The 21,249-nt window shown below is 34.4% G+C and overlaps 1 protein-coding gene across 4 annotated transcripts in view; it reads left to right on the forward strand.

Moving 5' to 3' along the window:
• The window catches only part of DPM1 (dolichyl-phosphate mannosyltransferase subunit 1, catalytic), a 29,707-nt gene that overhangs the window by 2,745 nt on the left and 5,713 nt on the right, over positions 1 to 21,249 (forward strand). For all 4 annotated transcript variants that reach the window (XM_027850900.1, XM_027850919.1, XM_027850890.1 and 1 more), the window contains exons 2-6: positions 1,619 to 1,718; positions 6,135 to 6,168; positions 18,442 to 18,518; positions 18,612 to 18,637; positions 18,808 to 18,903. In XM_027850900.1, the coding sequence (XP_027706701.1) occupies positions 1,619 to 1,718; positions 6,135 to 6,168; positions 18,442 to 18,518; positions 18,612 to 18,637; positions 18,808 to 18,903 (333 nt within the window). The remainder of the gene's footprint in view (positions 1 to 1,618; positions 1,719 to 6,134; positions 6,169 to 18,441; positions 18,519 to 18,611; positions 18,638 to 18,807; positions 18,904 to 21,249) is intronic.

Here is a 21,249-nt window from a genome sequence, read left to right on the forward strand (position 1 = left end):
TTTTTTAGTAAAATCACTTTGAGAGCTGAGTGGAAGATAGAATGGAGGAAGGAGAGACTTGAGGCAGAGAGACAGACTATCAGGCTATTGCAGTAATCCAAAATGAGGTGATGAGGGGCTGTACTAAGGTGGTGACAATGTCAAAGAAGAGAGAAGGTTCTGTGGGAAAAAGGTTATGAAGGTCAAAATAGCAGGACGTGACCGATGATTTGGATATAGGGGGATGAGAGGGTAAAGAGTTAAGGATACCACCTCGATCTCCAGTTTGGGTAACTGGGAGAATGGGTAGTGCTCTCAACAGTAATAGGGAAATTAGGAACACAGAAGGGTTTGTAGGGAAAAATAATGACGTCAGTCTTGGACTAGTCGAATTTAAGATGTCTTTGAAACATCCTGTTTGAGATATCTAATGAGTTGGAGATGCCAGACTGGCATTGGAAGAGAGGTCAGGGCTAGACAAGTATATCTGAGCATCAATTGTATAGAGATGATCGTTGAAAACATGAGAGCTAATGAAATCATTTGTGTTAGTTCCATGTGTATCTTGGATATCAGACCCTCATCAGAGATGCTTATGGTAAAGATTTTTTTTTTCCTATCCAGTGTCTATTCTGTACTGATATAGTTGCGTTGATTCAGCTCATGAAAGAGCTTTCTCATTTCATGTCATCTAAATGATCTGTTTTGTCTTTTATTATTAATTTTATAGCTACCTAATCTGGTTCTCTTCTAATTTTTATTTTATATGATGTTTAATAAGGTGAATACAACTATGTAAAATTCACTTTAGTGAACTTCAGCATCACGTTATGATCTGTTGTAAGGTCACATAAAATGAGGTTGGACTAAATAATCTATAAGATTTTACACGTTAGGAAACTGCAGTTGACAAAGTTGAAGTAACTTGCCGATAAATCATAGTGAGATCTAGGTAAAATCAGGACTGGAACCCAGGGTTCTTGACTCCCAGTCCAGTCAGTAATCTTTTATCCATAATTGACTGCCTCTTGCCATATTCAGTTTAAACTCTCCTTCCAAGGTAGATGACATATTTGAGGATGAGAATAGGTTTTTGATTTTTATTAAAAGGTGCTTTTTCTTTGTAGGAATTCTAAATATTTAGTGACAACCTCTCAAAAGTGGTTTTAATTAGTAATAGCCTAAAATTTCTTCCCCCAAAAAGACATTGGTTTCTCTGTGTCTCTCAAATGTTATTTCCTATTTAGAAAATATTGGTTATTTGTTTATGCATTTGGTTATATTACATAGCTCTCGTTCCCTCTCTTCCAACCCTGGCAAGTATACTTTGTTATTTACAGTTTTAACACCTTAGCTGTGATATTTTCCATTATGTTATTATGTTAAGCCTATTAAAAACCTTTTAGCTTTTCTATATAATGAGAAAAACTGAAACTCATAATTTGTTATTTGAACAAATGAGAATGAGCCTGGTCCTGAATATTTGGTAAAGTTCATCTTATTTTCTACTAAGATGCAAAATATTTCTATTTATTGTGCAGTGTTCCTCACTAATAGTTTACAATTTAGAGTGGTAGGCAACTAGCTATGTTTTTTTTTTCTGTTTTTAGTATATAATAAAAAATAATTTTCCTTTCAGTGGAAACAACTATGAAATTATAGTTATAGATGATGGAAGTCCAGATGGAACACAAGAAGTTGCTCAACAGTTGGAAAAGATCTATGGGTCAGATAAAATTGTGAGTTACATTAAACTTTTTATATTTGTTTTAAACTATATTCCATTTATTTAACGGAAGTGTTGATAGTCACTTAATTTACAAAACTGCTAAAGATAAGAAAGTTTTTAAGTAAGTGAAAATGACCTGGGCCGTTTTGTTTTCTTGTTTGTTTGTTTCTAGTTTGAATGAGCATGTTTGATTACACAAGTACAATGCTTCATATAGAGAAAATTCACTTACCATTGTGCATCACAGATCTTTATGCGAACTATATATTTTCATGACATCTTATACTCCTTTAAAGACACGGTTAAAAAGCATTACATTTGTGACATTTAATTTTTTTTGTATGGGATAATAGATGGATACTATGTTTTCTTAAATCTTCACCTCAGCTTTTTTTAATGGAATGTATTCTTTGACCTTTATTTAAAGCAAACTGCCTGTGAGATTAGTTACTTTAATGGTATCATAGAAGCTTTTTAAGCAGTAATGATAGAGTTCTATGCTACATGTTCAGTGTTGATTACAATATTAAGTTACCAATATGCTTTATCAGCTGTTATACAGATATTTTAAAAATTACCTGTCTCAATGCCAAAATTAAAAAATAAAATAAAACATATAATGCATATTTACTTTGGAGCTATTTTAATAGCATCCCATCTGTTATTTCTATTAATAAGGATCTTAGGGGCAAGCTAAGATAAAAACTAAGATAGTTCTAAATTTTGAGGTTGTACATAAAAATATGCTGTTTCAAAATTCATATTACAAGTGGGTGCTTTACAAAAAATGATTTGAGATTTAATGTATGGATTTGTCCTCATATTTTGTAATACCTTTCCACATTACCTGACTTTTGAAAATACCTATTTTATCCACAGAATAACTTTTTGAGGTAACTACTGTCCCCATTTGAGAGTTGAGGAAAGGAAATGATTTTGTCTTAGGATCACATAGAGTGGCCCAAAAGGTCTTACTGCAGTTTTAAGCTATTAATAGCTGTGTAGTATCAGAGTGAGGGCTGAAACCAAGCTCTTTTCATGAGGTAGTGGCCATGAAAATTTTCTGTTTATGTAAGGCAGTTAACTTAAGTATCCCTGGTGTATAGTTAGTATGAGGATAGAAAATGGACTTGTGGTTTTATTAATATAGAAACCCCCAACCCCTCTACTAATAACCTCTACAATATATAATCTGAGTAACTGTGAGTTCCCTAGGTTCATAGTATGATAGAAGCTAGACTTAAATCCAGGTCTTCTTAGCTTTGAAGCCAGCTTTTTACTACTGCACCTTATACTAGCACTGTGAATTTTATTTTAATCTTCCATGTAATTCTCTAGAACATAATAAAGAAAACTTTCAAATGGCAATAGTTTCTTCAATTTCAAAGTAATATGTAATTTGAGGTACCCTCAATTCCAAGTTAAAGTGCTAGATTTACATACTCAGGCCTTTTAACTTAGGTCTTTCTTTTTCTTGGTCCTTTATATTAATGAAGTTTTACTCTACTGAATAAGATTCTTAAAAGTCTAGAATTGTGATAAATTATACTTAAAATGCCACAATAAAGTTAATTGATAACATTGGTAGACAAGAGTGTACTTTACTCCATAGCCTTGCTGTGTAATCAGACTTTTACTATATGTTTGAGGACGTGATTTTACCAGTTCACCTTTGGTTAAGTACCTACTCTGTGCAAGGTGATGTTTTAGGTGCTGAAGATAACAAAGATTAAAAACAAAACAATCCTTGCTCTGAAGGAGCTTTAATTCTGCAGAAGTTGGGGGCGTGGAGGGGTTATGTACACAAACTTACATTTCCCATCTCCAGGCCTTTACACTGGTCATCACAAATGCCTGGAATTCACTCCCTCCTCGTAACCTCTGCCTCATGGAAACCCTTTCTTCCTTTAAGATGCAATGTAAGCACCACCTTCTACATAAATTTCCTTATCTTACCCAACTGCTGGTGTCCTTCCTCCCAATCTTTCATGTGTTTAACTATATATTTATTTATATTTGTTTTTTGTATTCTGTATGTGTATACATACACATGTACATACATATGTAGGGAAAGATATATGTATGTGTGTCTCTAAAGGCAGTGGACACAAATACAGACATTTGCTTGATTCCTTCATTAAAATGCAAGCACCTTGAGAGTAGGGATTGTTTCATTCTTTGTATTTGTGTCCCCAGGGCCTTCCCATAGGAAGCATTTAATAAATACTTGTTTAATAAGGTAGTAGAAACTGATAGCATTGTTAAACTACTAGAACTTAAAGATTTCAAATGTGAACCTCATTTGGGAAATGTCTTTAAATCTTAAAATTTAACTAAGATGATTAAATTAAAAAATTAAACAATTACTAGGTGCTTAATAAATTTTTGTTTAAAGAATTGTTGAGGGCAGCTAGGTGCACAGTGGATAGAGCTCTGGCCTTGGAGTCAGGAGGACCTGAGTTCAAATCCAGCCGCAGACACTTGACACTTACTAGTTATGTGACCCTGGGCAAGTCACTTAACTTCAATTGCCTCACCAAAAAAAATTGTTGAAAATTCAATCATTAGTAAAAGCCATGAAATAATACAATTTTATTTTTGTAATTTAAGGAAAAATACAGTAGAGATATTTTGTTATCTATTTCATGAAGTAATGACTTAAATTTGTATGAAAACTAATCACTAGGGAAAGTTGAATGTATGACGAATTATAAGATTAATAAAGCTAGAATTAAATTCGGGTCTTCTGATTCCAATCCTGTTGCTCACTTTTTTTTTTTTTTTTTTTTTTTTTTTTGTTTTTGGCTCATTTCTAATATACAGTACTTCCAGTCATGAAATAGTGCTTTGTTAGGTCTCAACATAAATTATTAACAGCAAAGAAAAACACATTTTTCTTGCATTCATATTATTGATAAATTTTACTTTTTTTACATTCATAGATAAATACCTCAGCAAATTTAGCTGATAGGGACATCTAGATGCATTTTTAGTATAAAATTTGTGCAATTATTCATTCTTTGTTTTTTTTTTATTTATGGTAAATCGAACCTGATTTTTAATGCAGTAAAAGAATAATAGTGATTCCTGTTGTCAAGCAAATACTTTTTAGCTTTTTTAAATCTGTATTTTCGAATGTCATATTTGTTTGTCTTGGAAAAACCTGTGTAGCTTGTACTTTTACAGCTTTATAGGTTTAAAATTACTGATAAGCATAGAATTCAAAGAATTTGGAACAGATTTGTTCCATTTCTCTCTTTACTATAGGAACAGTTTATATCCAAACCAACTATTATGGAAGTTGTTAGGGAAAAGAGAGAACTATTAAAAAATATCTACTACCAAAAGACAGCATTGCAAAACTTATGGTTCTCCTCATAACTTCAGTTTTACATATCCTAAAGAAAAATATTGTTTGGTCAATGGTATATTGAAAAATGAAATTGCATACTGGTTTGGAACTCATACAGATTCTAGAGGGTTCTGAGAGTTAAAGAAATTATGTCTCCTTATAAGTTCTTAAGGTCAGAGACTTTGTCTTATTCATCTTGGTATTTCAAACACAAAGTATTTCATAACTATTTAAATGAATTGAGTAAATGAAGATGACTGAAGTATGCTGTAGTGAATTTTAGGACAGTTAAAAAATATTACACAATGGATAATAATCATGGAATTCATTTTACACATAGGCAAGAAATAAAGGGATTTGGAAATATTTATGAATGGTAAAGCCACAAAAGACAGCTTGTAGGAGAAGCAAGCCAACCGTTCACATCAGTGACAGCCATTCCTTCTTACATCATCTGGAGGCTAATACTGGGTGAGAGGGATGTTGACCCTGTCTGGCGTGGTAACTCCTATGTTCCCAAGATCAGACTTTATTTTAAATTAAGTGGAACGTGCTTTTACAGGTAGCCCTATTTATGTGTATGTGATATTTAATCCTATATTATAAGATTTTGTTGAAAACAACACATTACATAACCATAAGTAATAAAAAGTTTTTAAAAATTGCTTTACAACTTGGAAAATACAACATATGAGAATTTCATGTTTTCCCTCCAGTGTATTGTAAAAGGTTTAAATGTCTTTCTGGTATCTCAATTGATTACTTACAATCATTGACTTAATTGTAAGCTGAGTTTAATTTTAGCTTCCATTTTGTGTTCACAACCTTAAGCAGATGTTTCATTTGAGCTTTCTCTGTCTCCTCCCTGTGGCAGGCTAGAAAAAACGAGAACCAGTGCCTCAGTACATTACTATTTAAAGTTTATTTACCATACCTAGATACTAAAGTGTGGGGTTGTTTCTGGGTTTTTTGTTTTTTTTTTTTTATTCAAGAAGCATTTTTAAACTGTAATTGATTAGTGTGAATTTGTCTACAGTACAGATAAGGTCTGATGACTTTTTCTTACTCTTTCAGCTTCTAAGGCCCAGAGCTAAAAAACTAGGACTGGGTAAGTAGTCATTAAGAAAAATGTCTCAACTTTCATGCCTGGTACTTCTCACTGTAAGATTATACGATAGGATTTTTTTTCTCATTTAGGGACAAGAGAAAACTATTAATACTTTAGACTGGCTAATTAATAACCAATCATAATCAAATTGAAATGATTTAATTTTAGCATATCTTAGCTGGTAATCCTGAGAAGAGAAAATTTTGAATATTATGCTTTCTTTTGCAGTTTTTTCTTAATATTTAGTGTTGTGCTTTTAAAATACATAATTGAAGGCACTGGTGGGGAGTAGTTTTAGGGACATGATTTTAATTTATTGAGTAAACAGAATTCTTGTAAGGTTTTTTCTGGCTGTCTTAAGTGCCTACTGGGGATACAGTGAAAGCACTTGAAGTGACTAAACCTGGAAGTAAGATAAAGACAAAGACATCTAAATCTGTATCCCAAAGATTGCACCTATAACTGGTATAACTGGTCAGTATTACTTTCAGAAGAAAGAGTGCTCTGTTTGGCAGGTGTTATCTATCAAAGACTGGTTTTATTTGTTGCTTGAAAACTGAGAAGTAATGGAAAGAAAGAGAAAATAAAAAAGTGGCAAAGATTTGAAGGGTGATGGTCTTAGAGGTGGTGATAGAAAAGAAATCTATTTGTAGGGAAAAGAAAGTCAAGTTAAATAGTCAGAAGGACCAATAGTATCTTAACCATGTAACTCTAGGAAGTACAAATAACATTTTTGCTTTGTAGAAAGATTAAACTTGTTCACAAGTTTTATATATGAATTTTATTAAAATATACAGAGTTCTTGCTTTATGTAAGTGGACCATTCTGCACTCCTTTATGTAAAATGCTTTTACATAATGTAAATTTGCCTGCACACATGGGGAAAGGAAGAGGGCCGTGTGCCCGTGGAGGGAGGGGGCCAGCACACCATCAGTGACACATGGGGGCTGTACGTGGACACAGACAAAAGAAGATGGGTAACACTGGGGCCTGGGGATAGACATGCTGTATAGAGTGACAGAAGATATCAAAAAGGCAGAGTGAAGCAAAGGTCTCCTCAGTTCCAGAAATCTCAAACCAAGTCCTTGATTTGATGGTGGTGGTAGGGGTTTTTTTAAGGTTATTGTTTGGGAGGGGATGAGGGGAATGTTTCCCTTTTGTTTTTGTTGTTGTGTTTTGTTTTTTGTTTTTTTTTTTGGTAGAGGGGGAGGGAGGGAGGCCAAGGAGTGCCAAGCCAAGGGTCATTGGGAGGAGGGGAGGAGGGCGGATAGTAGGCCTGGTCAGTAAAGTTAACATAAATGTTATTTTGGAATGTGGATTTCTTTCAGAATTCTTTATATGAATTTGAATTTCCCTAATGTGAATTTATGTAAAACAAGAGCTGTCTATATTCAATATTACACTGAAATATTTTACACTTACATTCTCTGTATGACTCCTAAATGAAGTTAAAATTTTAGACTTTTACATTTTGTTTTCTCTTTACTTAGGATTCCATAGTCATGTAAAATAATGGAATGAATGTCATTAATTCTGATGCTTAAATGGATCTGTGTTTTCAAAAAAAGAGGTATTATCTCCAGCACTGTATTACACGACCCATCTATGCCCATCCTCTGTGACTGTTATCCATATTCTATAAATTTACTGCAAGGTGGTCTACCCAGTGTGGTTGAGGGCCTTCCTTGTATTCCTTGAATACATTGCATGAATTCAAGTAGAACACATTGACTGTCAGTTTCTCACTCTTTAAATATGTAACTAGGCCATAATTATTTATAATCATACATTATCAATCAACAAGTGCTTATGTTTTGCTAAGTGTTAGAGGTACAAAGAAGGCAAAAGCAATCCCTGCCATCTGGAAATTCACATTCTAATGGGGGAAACAATATACAAACAACTGTGTACAAACAAGGTATATACAGGAAAAATTAGAGGTGACCTCAGAGCCCAGAGGCACTAATATTAAGGGGGATGAGGAAAAGCTTCTTGGAGAAGGTAGGATTTTAGCTGATACTTGAGGGAAGCCAGGAGGGGGAGATAAGAAGGAATAATATTCCAGGCAATGAAAATTCAGGGATTTGGGAGGTGGCATGTCTTATGTCAATAACATCAAGAAGGACAGTGTCATTAGATCAGAGTACAGTAGGAGAAGACTACAAAGCTAAGTCTAACCCTAATTCTTTACCATTGGAGGCAGCAGCTGGTGACTCAGTGGATAGAGCACTAGTCCCAGAGTCAGGAAGATCTGAGTTCAAATCCAGCCTTAGACACTTAAGACCTGTGTGACTTAGCAACTCAGTTTGCCTCTTTACCTCACTTTCCTCAACTGTAAAATAGGAATAATAATGACAACTCACTGGGTTGTCGAAGATCAAGTGAGATGATATTTATGAAAGTGCTGAGCCCAGTGCCTGGCACATAGTTGGCACTTCTCTCTTTCCTATTACAAAAACTGCTACTATAAGTATTTTGGTGTATAGGGGGACTTCCTTGGGGTATAAGTGTATTAGTAGAATCTCTGGAGGAAAATAAGAATTCCTGTTATATCAAATAATATAACTTTGGAAATGTTAGCAGTAAGATTAGAGATAGAAGGGGCAGTTAGGTGGCACAGTGGATAGAGCACTGGCCCTGAAGTCAGGAGGACCTGAGTTCAAATCCAGCCTCAGACCAAACACTTGACCCTTACTAGCTGTGTGACCCTGGGCAAGTCACTTAACCCCAGTTGCCTTAAAAAAAAAAGACTAGAGAAAGAAATTAAAGGCATAGATAGGTTAAAAAAAAACTATCCTCATTTGCTAATGACATAATTTACTTTAAAAAGCTGAGGGAATCGGCAAAGATAATAATTGAAAAAAATAATAACTTCAACAAAGCTGCAGAACATAAAAGAAACCCTAAAAATATCAACAGCATTTCTATTTAATAACAAAATTCAAGAAGTAATAATATAAAAGGAAATCCCATTCCAGATAACCACAAAATGCATAAATATTTTGGGATCAGTCCACCAAAGCACACAAAGCACTTGTGTCAATTCAGTTACAAAGTACTCTTTAAAGTAATTTTTTTAAAAAATTAAATGGCTGGAGAAACATTCATTACTTATGGTTGGGCCATGCTAATATAATCAAAATGACAATACCAAAGTTAATCAATAACTTTAGTGCTATACCTATCAAATTATCAAAGGTATGTTTTACAAACTCAATGAAATAATAGGGGCAGCTAGGTTTTGTAGTAAATAGAGCATTGGTGTTGGGGTCAGGAAGATCTGAATACAAATCTGGCTTCAGATAGCTGTTAGCTTTGAGACCCCTGAGCAAGTCATTTAACTTTACTGTATCTCAGTTTCCTCATTTTAAAATGAGCATGATAATGACACATACCTCCCCTAGTTATTGTGAGGGTAAAATAAGATAATATTTGTAAAACATTTTGCAAACATTAGGGCACTATGTAAATGCTACCTAGCTATATGGAAAAATAAAAAATCTTAAATGTTGCTAATAGTAATGAAAAGAGGTAAGGACAAAAGGTAATAGCACTCCCAGACCTCAAACTACGTTATAAAGAAGCAATCGTCAAAACTATCCCAGTATTGGTTAAAAAATAGAGAAAGTAGATTGATCGAACAGTTTAGACAAAGAGGAATCAAAAATAATGGATCTCAGTAACCCAGTGTTGAATAGGAAAACATAAATTACTTAGGAAAGAATGCAATGTTTGAGTTAATACAACAACTTCTAGGAAAATGGAAAGCAGTCTGGTAAAAATTAGGCCTTAGACCAACACCTTGCACCATATTCCACAATGTATTCTAAAGACATGAACTTAATATTGAAATCATACCATTAAAAGTTAGAACAGAATCAGATCATATATACCTCTCACAGCTATAGGTAGGATATATATATATGCATATATATATATATTATTTTTTAATTTTATTTATTATTTTTGTGAGGCAATTGGGGTTAAGTGACTTGCTCAGTCACACAGCTGGTGAGTGTTATGTGTCTGAGGCCGGATTTAGGAGATGTATTCTTAACCAAACAAGTTAGAGATAATTACAAAAAGATAAAATAGATTACAAAATCAAAAATTTTGATTTCCTAAGATTGAAAAGCTTTTGCAAAAGCAAAATTAACACACCTATAATAAAAGGGGAAGTAGTCAAATGGGGGGAAAAACAACTTTATATCAGATTCCTTTGATAAGGATTTGGTATCTGAGGTGTGATGGACTTTAAAAACCAGACAAGATTTAAAATTTGATCCCGGAGGTGACAGGGAGCCACTGAAGTTTATTGAATAGTGTGGTGTCATGATCAGATCTAATTTAGAAATATCAGTTTGACAGGTGGGTGGTGGATAGATTAGAGTGGGGAGAAACCTGAGCCAAGAAGACCAACCAGAAGGCTGTTGTAATAGGCCAGAAAGTAAGGTGATGAGAGCTTGTACCAAGGAAATGGTGGTGACTGAGGAGAGGAGGGAGATGTTACAAAAGGTAAAATGGGCATAACCTGGCAACCACAGATTGGATGTGAGGAGTGAGATTAAAGAGTCGATGATACCTAGGTTGTGAATTTAGGTGACTGGGAGGTTGGTGGTGACTTCTACAGCAGTACAGAAGTTAGGAAGAGGGGAAGGTTGGAAGAAAGGATAATAAGTTAGGTTTAGGCATTTTGGGTTTAAGATGTCTTTGGAATGTCCAGTCTGAAATGCCTAAGATGCAATTAGAGATGTGAGAATAGAGGTCAGAAGAGAGATTAAGGCTGGATTAAAAAATATCTGAGTATCACCTGCAAAGAGATGATAATTTAATCCGTTGTGCAGAGGGAGAAGAGAAAAGGGCCCAGAATAGAGCCCCATGGAATACCCAAGGTTAGTAGGTGCAGCCTGGATGAAGATCCAGCAAAGGAGAGGAGAAACAGGGGAGAACACTTACCCATAGAAAGAAGAGAGTATTGGGACGGAATTTTGGGAAGATGGCAGAATAAGGCTAGAAAGTACCTGGCTGTCCCCAAACCTTCCTACCACCCCCCAGTAAGATAAAATAACACCTCAAAGTGAATTTTGGAGCAGCAGAAATAATTAAAAGTCAGGATAAAGCAGTCATCCAGCCTAAGACAACTTGGGAAGGTGTTAGGAAAAGATCAGCCCTACTAGGATGGCAGTCTGGCCTAAGTGCAGCCAGGTCAACAAACAGCAAAACCTGGGCGCAGCTGTGTCACTGGTGTTGCACTCTGCAGTGTGTGGGGGTAAGAGGGAGGCAGGATTGGTCAGCTGATCAGGAGAAGATTGTAGAGAAAGAGGGGTGCTTCTGTTGGCACTGGATGCAGGTCCCAGGAGTATGGCCAGATGCCAGTGAGTGCAGTGGCAGAGGGATGGAGGCCTTGCTCATGGTTCTGGGATAGAGAGGGCTGGTGGTGGTCACTCTCAGGAGAGCAGAGTTCCTGCTTTCATTTGCAGGACAGAGGGGCACAGCCACTGGAAAATGGAGGATGGTGGTATGTTTCTGGGACTATGAGGAATATTTGCAGTGTCAGCAGTATGGGAGGGCTCCGGTGGAGAGGAGTACTTGAAATCATAGTAAACCCAGGCAGAAGGCAGAAGAGGAATGACCACACCAGGCCTTGGATTTTAGCACTTTGGAAGAACCAAAAAGTCAAAGACCCTCAGATAGAACTCTGAAAACAACAGCATGAAAAACCTGAAGCCTGAGATGATATTCCCCACACCCTGGGAGCAGAGCCTGAACCTGACATAAAGTTAACAGACAAGAAAGAGGCCACTAACAAAATGAATAAACAACAGAGAAAGAACCTGGGGTGATAAAGAAGACCAGGGTTCAAACTCAGAAAACAATTATCTCAAAACAGCTACTTGTAAAGCTTCAAAGAAAAATATAAAATGGTCTCAAGCCCAAAAAAAGTTTTTTAGAAAGCTTAAAAAAGAACTTTAGAAAGCTTAAAAAAGAACTTTAAAAGTCAAATAAGAGAGATAGAGGAAAAATTGGGGAAAGGAATAATGCAAGAAAATTATGAAAAGAAAATAAACCAATTGGAAGAAGAGATCCAAAAACCTAATGAAGAAAATAATTCCTTAAATTAGAATTGGACAAGGGGAAGTTAATGACTTTATAAGACATCAAAAAATAATTTTAAAAAATCAAAAGAATGAAAAAAATGAGAGAACATGAAATATCTCATTGGAAAAACAACTGACTTGGAAAAGAGATCAAGGAGAGGTAATATAAGAATTGTTGGACTACCTGAAAGCCATGATCATAAAAAAGGTCTAAACACTATACTTCAAGAAATTACAGAATAACACAAGATTTAGAAGCTTCTACATTAAAAGACCAAAAGAATATGATATTCTGAAGAGTAGAGGAGTTGGGTTTGCAACCAAGAGTAATCTACCCAGCAGAACTATGTGTAATCCTACAAGGGAAAAAATGGATGTTTAATGAATTAAAGGACTTTCAGCCATTCTTGAGGAAAAGATCAGAACTGAACAGAAAATTTGACTTACAAGAATCAGGAAAAACATAAGAAAATAAACATGAAAGACTAATTATAGGGGATTTAATACGGTTAAACTGTTTAGGAAGATAGTATGTGTAACTCTTAAGAATGTTATTATTATACATTATTACAGTAATTAGAAAGAGTATACATAGATAAAGGGCTTGGGGTTGAGTTGATTATGATAGAATGATCTTAAAAATAAAGTTGGGTAGGGAGAGGTAAAATGGAGCAAATTATTTCATACAAAAGAGGCATTAATGGAAGAATTTTTACAGTGGAGAGGAGAGGAGAGGAAGATGGGATGAAGGGTAGGCAGTACAGGAACTTTCTTATTGGGAATGAGTTAAAGAGGGAATAACATACAACTAGTTGGGTATAAAAGTCTTCTTAACTTAGAAGTAGGAGGGCAAGGGGATTAGATAAGGGAGAGACTTTTAAAAGAGTGTGGATTAGGGAGGCAGTGATCAGCAGTCAACTAAACTTTTGAGAAGGGATGGGTAAAAAGAGAAGAGGGCAGCTAGGTGGTGCAGTGGATAGAGCACCGGCCCTGAATTCGAGAGGACCTGAGTTCAAATCCGACCTCAGACACATAACACTTACTAGCTGTGTGACCCTGGGCAAGTCACTTAACCCCATTGCCTAACCAAAAAAAAAATAAAAAGAGAAGGATAAACAGTGGGGGGGAAATAGGATGGAGGGAAATTATAACATTGAATGGGATGAACTCACTCATAAAGTGGAAACAGCGGAATGGATCAAAAACCAGAACCTGACAATATGTTGTTTACAAGAAACACGTTTAAAAATGAGAGGCACAAAACAAAGGGCAGGAGTGGATTATGCTTCCGCTAATATAAAAAAAGCAGGAGTAGCAATCATGATCTCAGACAAAATTAAAGCTAAAATAGATTTAATTAAAAGAGATAAGCAGGGAAATTACATTATGTTAAAAGGTATCATAGATAATGAAGTAATACCAATCCTAACTATGCACCAAATGCTATAACATCCAAATTTAAAGGTAAACAAATTACTGGTGGAAATATTTAGCAGAACTATAATTGTGGGGGACTTCAACACTCTCCACTCAAAACTAGACAAGTCTAATAAAAAATAAGAAAGAAGTAAAGTTGATGAATAGAATCTTAGATAGCTAGCTATGATGTGATATGATAAGAGGATTGAATGGGAATGGAAAGGAATATTCCTTTTTCTCAGAGGTATATGACACCTTTACAAAAATTGACCATATATTAGGGCATAAAAAGCTTATAGTGAAATGCAGGAAAATTAAATGCATCCTTTTCAGATCATAATTCAATAAAAATTACATTTAGTCAAGGACCATGGAAAAACTGGTTGGAAATTAATTGAAAACTAATCTTAAAGAATGAATGGGTCAAAGAACAAATCATATAAATAATTTTATTAAAGAGGATGATAATAATACAACAGACCAAAACTTATGGGATGCAGCAAAAGCAGTAATCAGAGGAAAATTTATATCTCTAAATGTTTATTTACATCAGTAAAATAAAGAGCAGATCAATGAATTGGATATGCAGTTTAAAAAACTAAGAGGAACAAATTATTAAACTCCAAATTGGAAATTTTGAAAATTAAAGGTGAGATTAATAAAATTGAATGTAAGAAAACCATTGAATTAATAAATAAAACTAGAGCTGGTTTTATGAAAAAACAATAAAATAGATAAACCATTGGTTAATATGATTAGAAAAGAGAAAAAACCAAATCACTAATATCGAAAGTGAAAAGGGTGAATACACACCTAATGAAGATTAAATTAAAGCAATTATTAGGAGTTGTTTTGCCCTAAATTGCCCAGGTTAGCAAAAGAGGAAATAAAGTATCAAAATAAACCTATTTTAGAAAAAGAAATTGAACAGCCGTAAGTTACTGTCCTAAGGAAAAAATATCAGGACCAGATGGATTTACAAGTGAATTCTACCAAACATTTAAAGATTAACTAATTCCAATATTAAATGAGTTATTTGGAATAATAGGCAAGAGGGTCTTACCAAACTCCTTTTATGGAATAAACATTGGGCTGATACCTAAACAGAAAAGCAGAGGCAGAAAGAAAACCATAGGCCAGTTTCACTAATGAATATTGATGCAATGAATCCTAAATAAAATTCTAGCTAGGAGACTGTATCATTATATCACAGAGTATACATTATGACCAAGTGAGATATGGACCAGGAACACAAGGTTGGCCCAATGTAAGGAAAACTATTAACATTATTGATTATATCAGTAATAAAAGCAACAAAAATAATGATTATAAAGATGCAGAAAAAGCTTTTGACACAATATAACACTCATTCCTATTTAAAAAGAAAAACACTTGAAAGCATAGGTATAAACGAATTTTTTCTTAAAATGATAAGAAGCATCTACCTAAAACCATCAGCAAGCATTATCTGTAATGGGGATAAGCTAGAGAAGCCTTCCCAGTAAAATCAGGAGTGAAACAAGGATACCCATTATCACCAGTATTATTCAGTATTGTACAAGGTATGCTAGCAATTTCAATTAAGGAAGAAGAAGAAATTGAAGGATTCAGAATGGACAGTGAGGAAATAAAGCTGTCTCTCCATTCAGGCAATATGATGGTGTGCTTGGACAATCCTAGAGATTCAACTAAAAAATTAGTTGAAACAATAATTTTAACAAAGTAGCAAGATATAACATAAACCGTCATAAATTATAAGCATTTCAACATATCACCAGCAAAGCCTGAGCTAGTAAGAGATATTTTGTTTAAAATAACTGTAGATAATATGAAATCCTAGGAGTATACCTGCCAAGACAAATCCAAGAACTATATGAACATAATTATAAAATACTTTTTATAAGTAAAATCAGACTTAAATAATTGGAGAAATATTAATTATTCATGACTGGGCTGAGCCAATGTAATAAAAATGACAGTTCTGCCTAAAATAATCTACTTATTCAGTGCCAATTTTTCCACATCCCCTCCAACATTTGTCATTTTCCCTTTCTATCATTTTAGCCAATCTGATAGGTATGAGATGATTTCTCATGGTTGTTTCAATTTGAAACTTTAGCTCCAGGCTTTTGCCCTCTCACTTTTAAATCCCAAATTATATTTTTAGCATAGTTTTCTCCATCTTTTCCTTCCCCACCTTTACATTGAAGTCACCGAGTGTCCAAGTATATGCTGCTTCAAGTCTGCATGGTATATTGGATAGGGCACTAAACTTGAAATCAGGAAAACCTGCCTGGGTTCAATTTCCAACTCATTCACTTAGTTTGTGATCACTGTGCAGTTCCCATAGCCACTCTGTGCTTCTACATACTCTTAAGTAAAATGAGAAGGTTGGACTCTATAGCTTCTAAGGTACTTGGCAGGTTTACTACTGTCTCCTGCAGCAGGTATACATATACATATATATATATACATATACATATATGTATACATATACATATATATATATTATATATATAAAATTATATAGTAAAATTATTTTGTGGTGGTTTTTGTTTTGTACTTATGAGCCACATCTTTACTCTCATAAAATTAACTAAAAGATGTAGTGATCCTGCAGACAGTCTTAGAAGATCCTACATGATACATTGTGCTATTTACATCAAGCCCTTTAACACTGCAGAACTTTCTAGATGAAATTATAATTACTATTAGTTTCCCCACAGAACCAAATGGATGAAGAGTGACTGTTGTTCAGATTGATAGATAGTTGAATGGGCAACATGTAGATCCCAAACTTCTCCCTTAAAACAAGGGCTCATCTTTTTAACATTCTTCAAGTATATGGCTGAGTCATGGAACATTTATGGTATCTCCCCAGAATTTAAATTTAAATCACTCAAAAGTCAGTAAAGAAATGCATGGTGCACATGAGCAGACTGGAAGACATGAACAAGGAATTACAAAGAAAGGAAGTGAAGGATGTCATCAGGGAAATTATGAGTAAAAAAAAAAATAAGGAAAGGTCATATGAGAGAAGGAAGGGTTAACTATTGGACAAGCCATGTGCTTCATTATTTTCCTTGAGGTATCAAGAGGAAGGGCCTCTCCCCCATCTACACACACCCCCTTCATCATATTGGGTATCAGATACTTGATAGCTAACATAGGAAGATGAGAACTAGGATTATCACAAAATGAGCAGATTATTTGGATTTTATTCTGTATCATCTCATAGGGAATTCCTATATTGAGATCATTGATCCTTTTTGTTTTTGAGTTATGAGCAGTGCAGAAAAAGATGCCCTCATATCATGACTTTTTTTGTTGCATTAGTCACAATATAAAAGTAAATCTGCCAGACTCTTTTGACTCCTAAGGAATCATGCTTAGTCTTCATTTAGCTGCAACTTCAATAGCTAAAATGGTTGTGGCTTAATTTTTCTAGTAGTATGTTATCTTGTTGGTTGTTGGCATTCTAAATATGCAATTATAAAAAGTAAAAATAATACCTATGAGTGGTCTGAAACCCAAATGGTTCTTAACACTTGCCTTTTCTGCCATCATAAAAGTGAAAGGGAGCCTCCTAAGACTGATGGCTATTTAGTATTTTTATTTGTTTCATGTTCACCCACAGCCAGAGAATCATCACCTAACAGCTATTCTTCTGTTAATTAACCTTTGATGTATTTGAATAAAGCTAGTCCTCAGCAGACCCAGTCTGTCACTAAGACTCACAGCCTTCCTGTGTTGATAAAATATGATAGAGCTTATGCTGGCCTTCAAAAACCTAGGTTTACCCACACACCTAAGTAAGTGTGATGATTCAGTCTGGAGCAGACAAATCAGAGAATGTTGATATTCCTTAGAAGCAGCCAAGCAGTGCAGGTAGAAGCCTGTACTCAGGAGAACTAGGTTTGACTCCTGTCTGTAGTACAAGCATAGCTATATGATCATGAAAAAGTCACATAAAATCTTGGCATTTTATTTTCCTCATTTATAAAATGATAATAATATTTGTACAATGTATCATGAGATTATTATGAGTAAATTGTTCTGCAAACCTCAAAATGTTATACACATAATGAGTTTTTATTCTGCCTTTTCTTGTCTTTTCCTAACACATCTTAAGTGTTAGGCTGAAGATTTTTACCCTTTGTAGATGGTAGATCTACAGTATAGTAGATAACTTGGATGATTATGAATATCATCTATATTCTCTTTTAGTAGGTGTCCACATTGGAGGGGGAAATTTAGTAGTTCGCTCTTCTTACTAGTGAGGTAGTAGACTGTGAGTTATTAACTGCTGCATATGTGTTCAATATGTTTTGCTTAACTTTTCTTATAAAGGAGAGTCTAGCCTGGTGCATCATTGGGAAATGATGTTTAAAAAAAAACACCAAAAGGGGGGCAGCTAGGTGGCACAAACGGACAGAGCACCGGCCCTGAAGTCAGGAGGACCTGAGTTCAAATCCAGCCTCAGACCAAACACTTGACACTTAGCTATGTGACCCTGGGCAAGTCACTTAACCTCAAATTGCCTAAAAACAAAACCAATAAATTTTTTTCTTCTTGTTAAAAAAAATTAGCTTTAAATTAAGAAGACTTGAACATGTATCTTGGTTGAAAACAATAACTAAGATGTGTATCATTTTAAATACTGATTTGCACTGAAGATTTTTCCTCTTGATAATTTAATTGTAATTCATTAAAAGTCACCAAGAATTGAAGTAGCTTATTAAACTTTTGTTATCAGGAACAGCTTATATTCATGGAATACAGCATGCTACAGGAAACTTCATTATTATTATGGATGCTGATCTTTCACACCATGTAAGTGTTTTTTCTTTGATAACTTGTTTCTATGTTAGTTTTTAAAGTTTAGCCTCATTTTATTTACTGTTTGTTTTTTCCCCCAAATTACAGCCAAAATTTATTCCAGAATTCATTAGGTAGGTAGTATTTCTAATACATTGGGAAATTAAAACAAATGACAAAAATTTAAATATATCTTTACCCAATACAGTTTTTTGCTAATTGCAAATATTTAAGAATTTTATATTGAGAAAATAATAGTTGTGCTAGCTTTTAGAAATTGTCAGCTAATGTATGTTTCTTGTAGGAAGCAAAAAGAAGGTAATTTTGACGTTGTTTGTGGAACTCGCTACAGAGGAAATGGAGGTGTCTATGGCTGGGATTTGAAGAGAAAAATTGTCAGGTAGATTAATTTAGTTGTCTGTAAAGTAATTTTTATATATTTTTTGTCTTGAATCTTCTATTTAAAAAGCGAAGAGGTATTTACATAATATGTGGGACTTCTGTAAGAACAATTTTTGAATGGAAAGTCTAACTAAACTCTAAAAATTAACGTATTATAGAGTAATCCACCCTAAATTATATCATAATTTTTAGTCTTAAATTGGTTTGATTTTTGTATGATATTCATAAATGCATATGATATTTTAAATGTCAATCAGTGACTACTTAAACTCCACTGACATTTTTGTGCATCTGGGTTCTAGTCCCAGCTTTATTACTAACTACTTCTGTGATGCTGGGTTTGTAGTTTTTTTAATACTATAAATTGAGACAGTTGAACTAGACCTCTATAATTTCTCTGACAGTATAGTTAATGTAACAGCAGTTATGTTCAATTACTTTTGATTCAAAAGTTTTACTTTTGTTCTGTCACAAGAGCACTAATAATGTCTAAGTTGCTTTTGAATCTAATCCAATTAATTTATTGGGCAAATAAGCCTAAATGTTTTATTCTGTACTATTTTAAGTATATCAAAAAAGATTTTTCTTTTTACTTTTAAAGCCATTTACTTTAAATACTAGTTATTTGCAGTGCTCTGTTTCAAATATTAAAAAAAAAAGATATTTTCATACGGGCGTATTTAAAGTTACCACTCTACTACTAATCGCCTTTCACATCTCTATAAGCTTCTTACAGTAAATTGATGTTTGCTATTGGAATCTTGGAGAGGCAACCACTGAGTAGTAGATAATCGAAGCCTACTCAAGTCCTGCCTCTAGACACAGCCTAGCCTTTTAGCCTTGGAGAAGTCACTTAAAGACTTAAAGTTACTGAGAAAGTAAAGACTTGGTTTGATTCATCCTTGGAGATGGCTTTATCCAGGAAATCAAAGGTCTGGTCCCTATCCTTTGAATTCTTTGTAGCTCTAGGAAAATAACTTTCCCTAAGAAAAGGGAAAACTTGTTTCCCAAAGCCATGACAAAGGGAGAGAGAGAGAGAGACAAACAACTTTGTATTGGCTTTCTAAACACTTTCTACAGGTCCTGATACATTTTGAAATGCTAATGAAAACTATTCATAGCTTTTAACTTGGAATTCAATTCTATTTATCTGTGATAAAAGCTCTTCCCTTCCAAATGTATTAGACTACTACGCAAAGAAACCACTCCCAGTTTCCCAAAAGCATGCAAATGAATGATTTGTCCTGGTTAGAACTACACTCCTTTAGATGTAAAAAAGGAGGAATCTTTTTTTTTTTTCTTAAATCCCTCAGTGGCTAATTCAAATCAACAGATATTAAGTGTTCTTTATGAATATCAGGCCTAGGCCCTGGGGAAATAGGAAGTCCTTGTCCTCAGTTTGCTTACTATCTGTTGGGGTTGGGGAACCAGATTACCTATTCCTGAGTGCTGTTTACCTCAGTGGATTTTTAATTTAATATAGATCCCTTTTGTTAGGCATTTGGGCAAACCCTATCATATTTTCTCATTCAACTAGATTCTTCCACTGCCCTGCCTTAAACGCTCTACCTAGTATGCTGGAGGGCAGCTAAGTTGTGCAGTGGATGTAGTGCAGTGGATAGAGTGCCAGGCCTGGAATCAGGAAGACTCATCTTCAGTTCAAATCTGGCCTCAAACACTTACTAGTATGTCACTTAACCCTGATTGCCTCAGTTCCTCATCAGTAAAACGAGCTGGAAAAGAAAATAGCAAACAACTCTAATATCTTTAACAAGAAAACCCCAAATGGGTCACAAAGGGTGGGACACAACTGAAAAATTACTGAATACCTAATAAACACTTAATAAATACTAGTTTGTTGATTTTTATGGCTATCAACACAGCACTGAAACTGTTATCCCTCACTCTGGACAAGTGACAAGCCTGCCTTTTTTTTCCTGAATGGTAACTTTTACGCCACTTCTAAGCAGTCATTCACAATATTACATTATATCACATACTGGAAAGTTAAAACATGCCCTACACATTCCTTTAACTCATTTTCCCTTATTTGAAAATTGTTAATCTTCTAGAATGAGAATATGAATACATATTAATAGAAATTATTTTCAAATAAGTTTTAATTCAAATGTTTGGGGTGAGGGGGAAAGTCTTTATACCTAATTTTTCAAAGAAGGAAAAATTTGAATTTCTGTTCTTAAAAATGGAGGATGTCACATCTTTTACTGACCAGAAAATTCTTTTATAGGCAAACACCCCCATCTGCAGGAATTTTTTTTTAATCAATAAAGGTTCTTAAAGTAAGGTAGCAGGTGATTTTTTAAATCTGATAGCATAAATTTAC

This window comes from Vombatus ursinus, unplaced genomic scaffold, assembly GCF_900497805.2.
Source record: "Vombatus ursinus unplaced genomic scaffold, bare-nosed wombat genome assembly UNPS02000580.1, whole genome shotgun sequence".
NCBI classification, from domain to species: Eukaryota; Metazoa; Chordata; class Mammalia; order Diprotodontia; family Vombatidae; genus Vombatus; species Vombatus ursinus.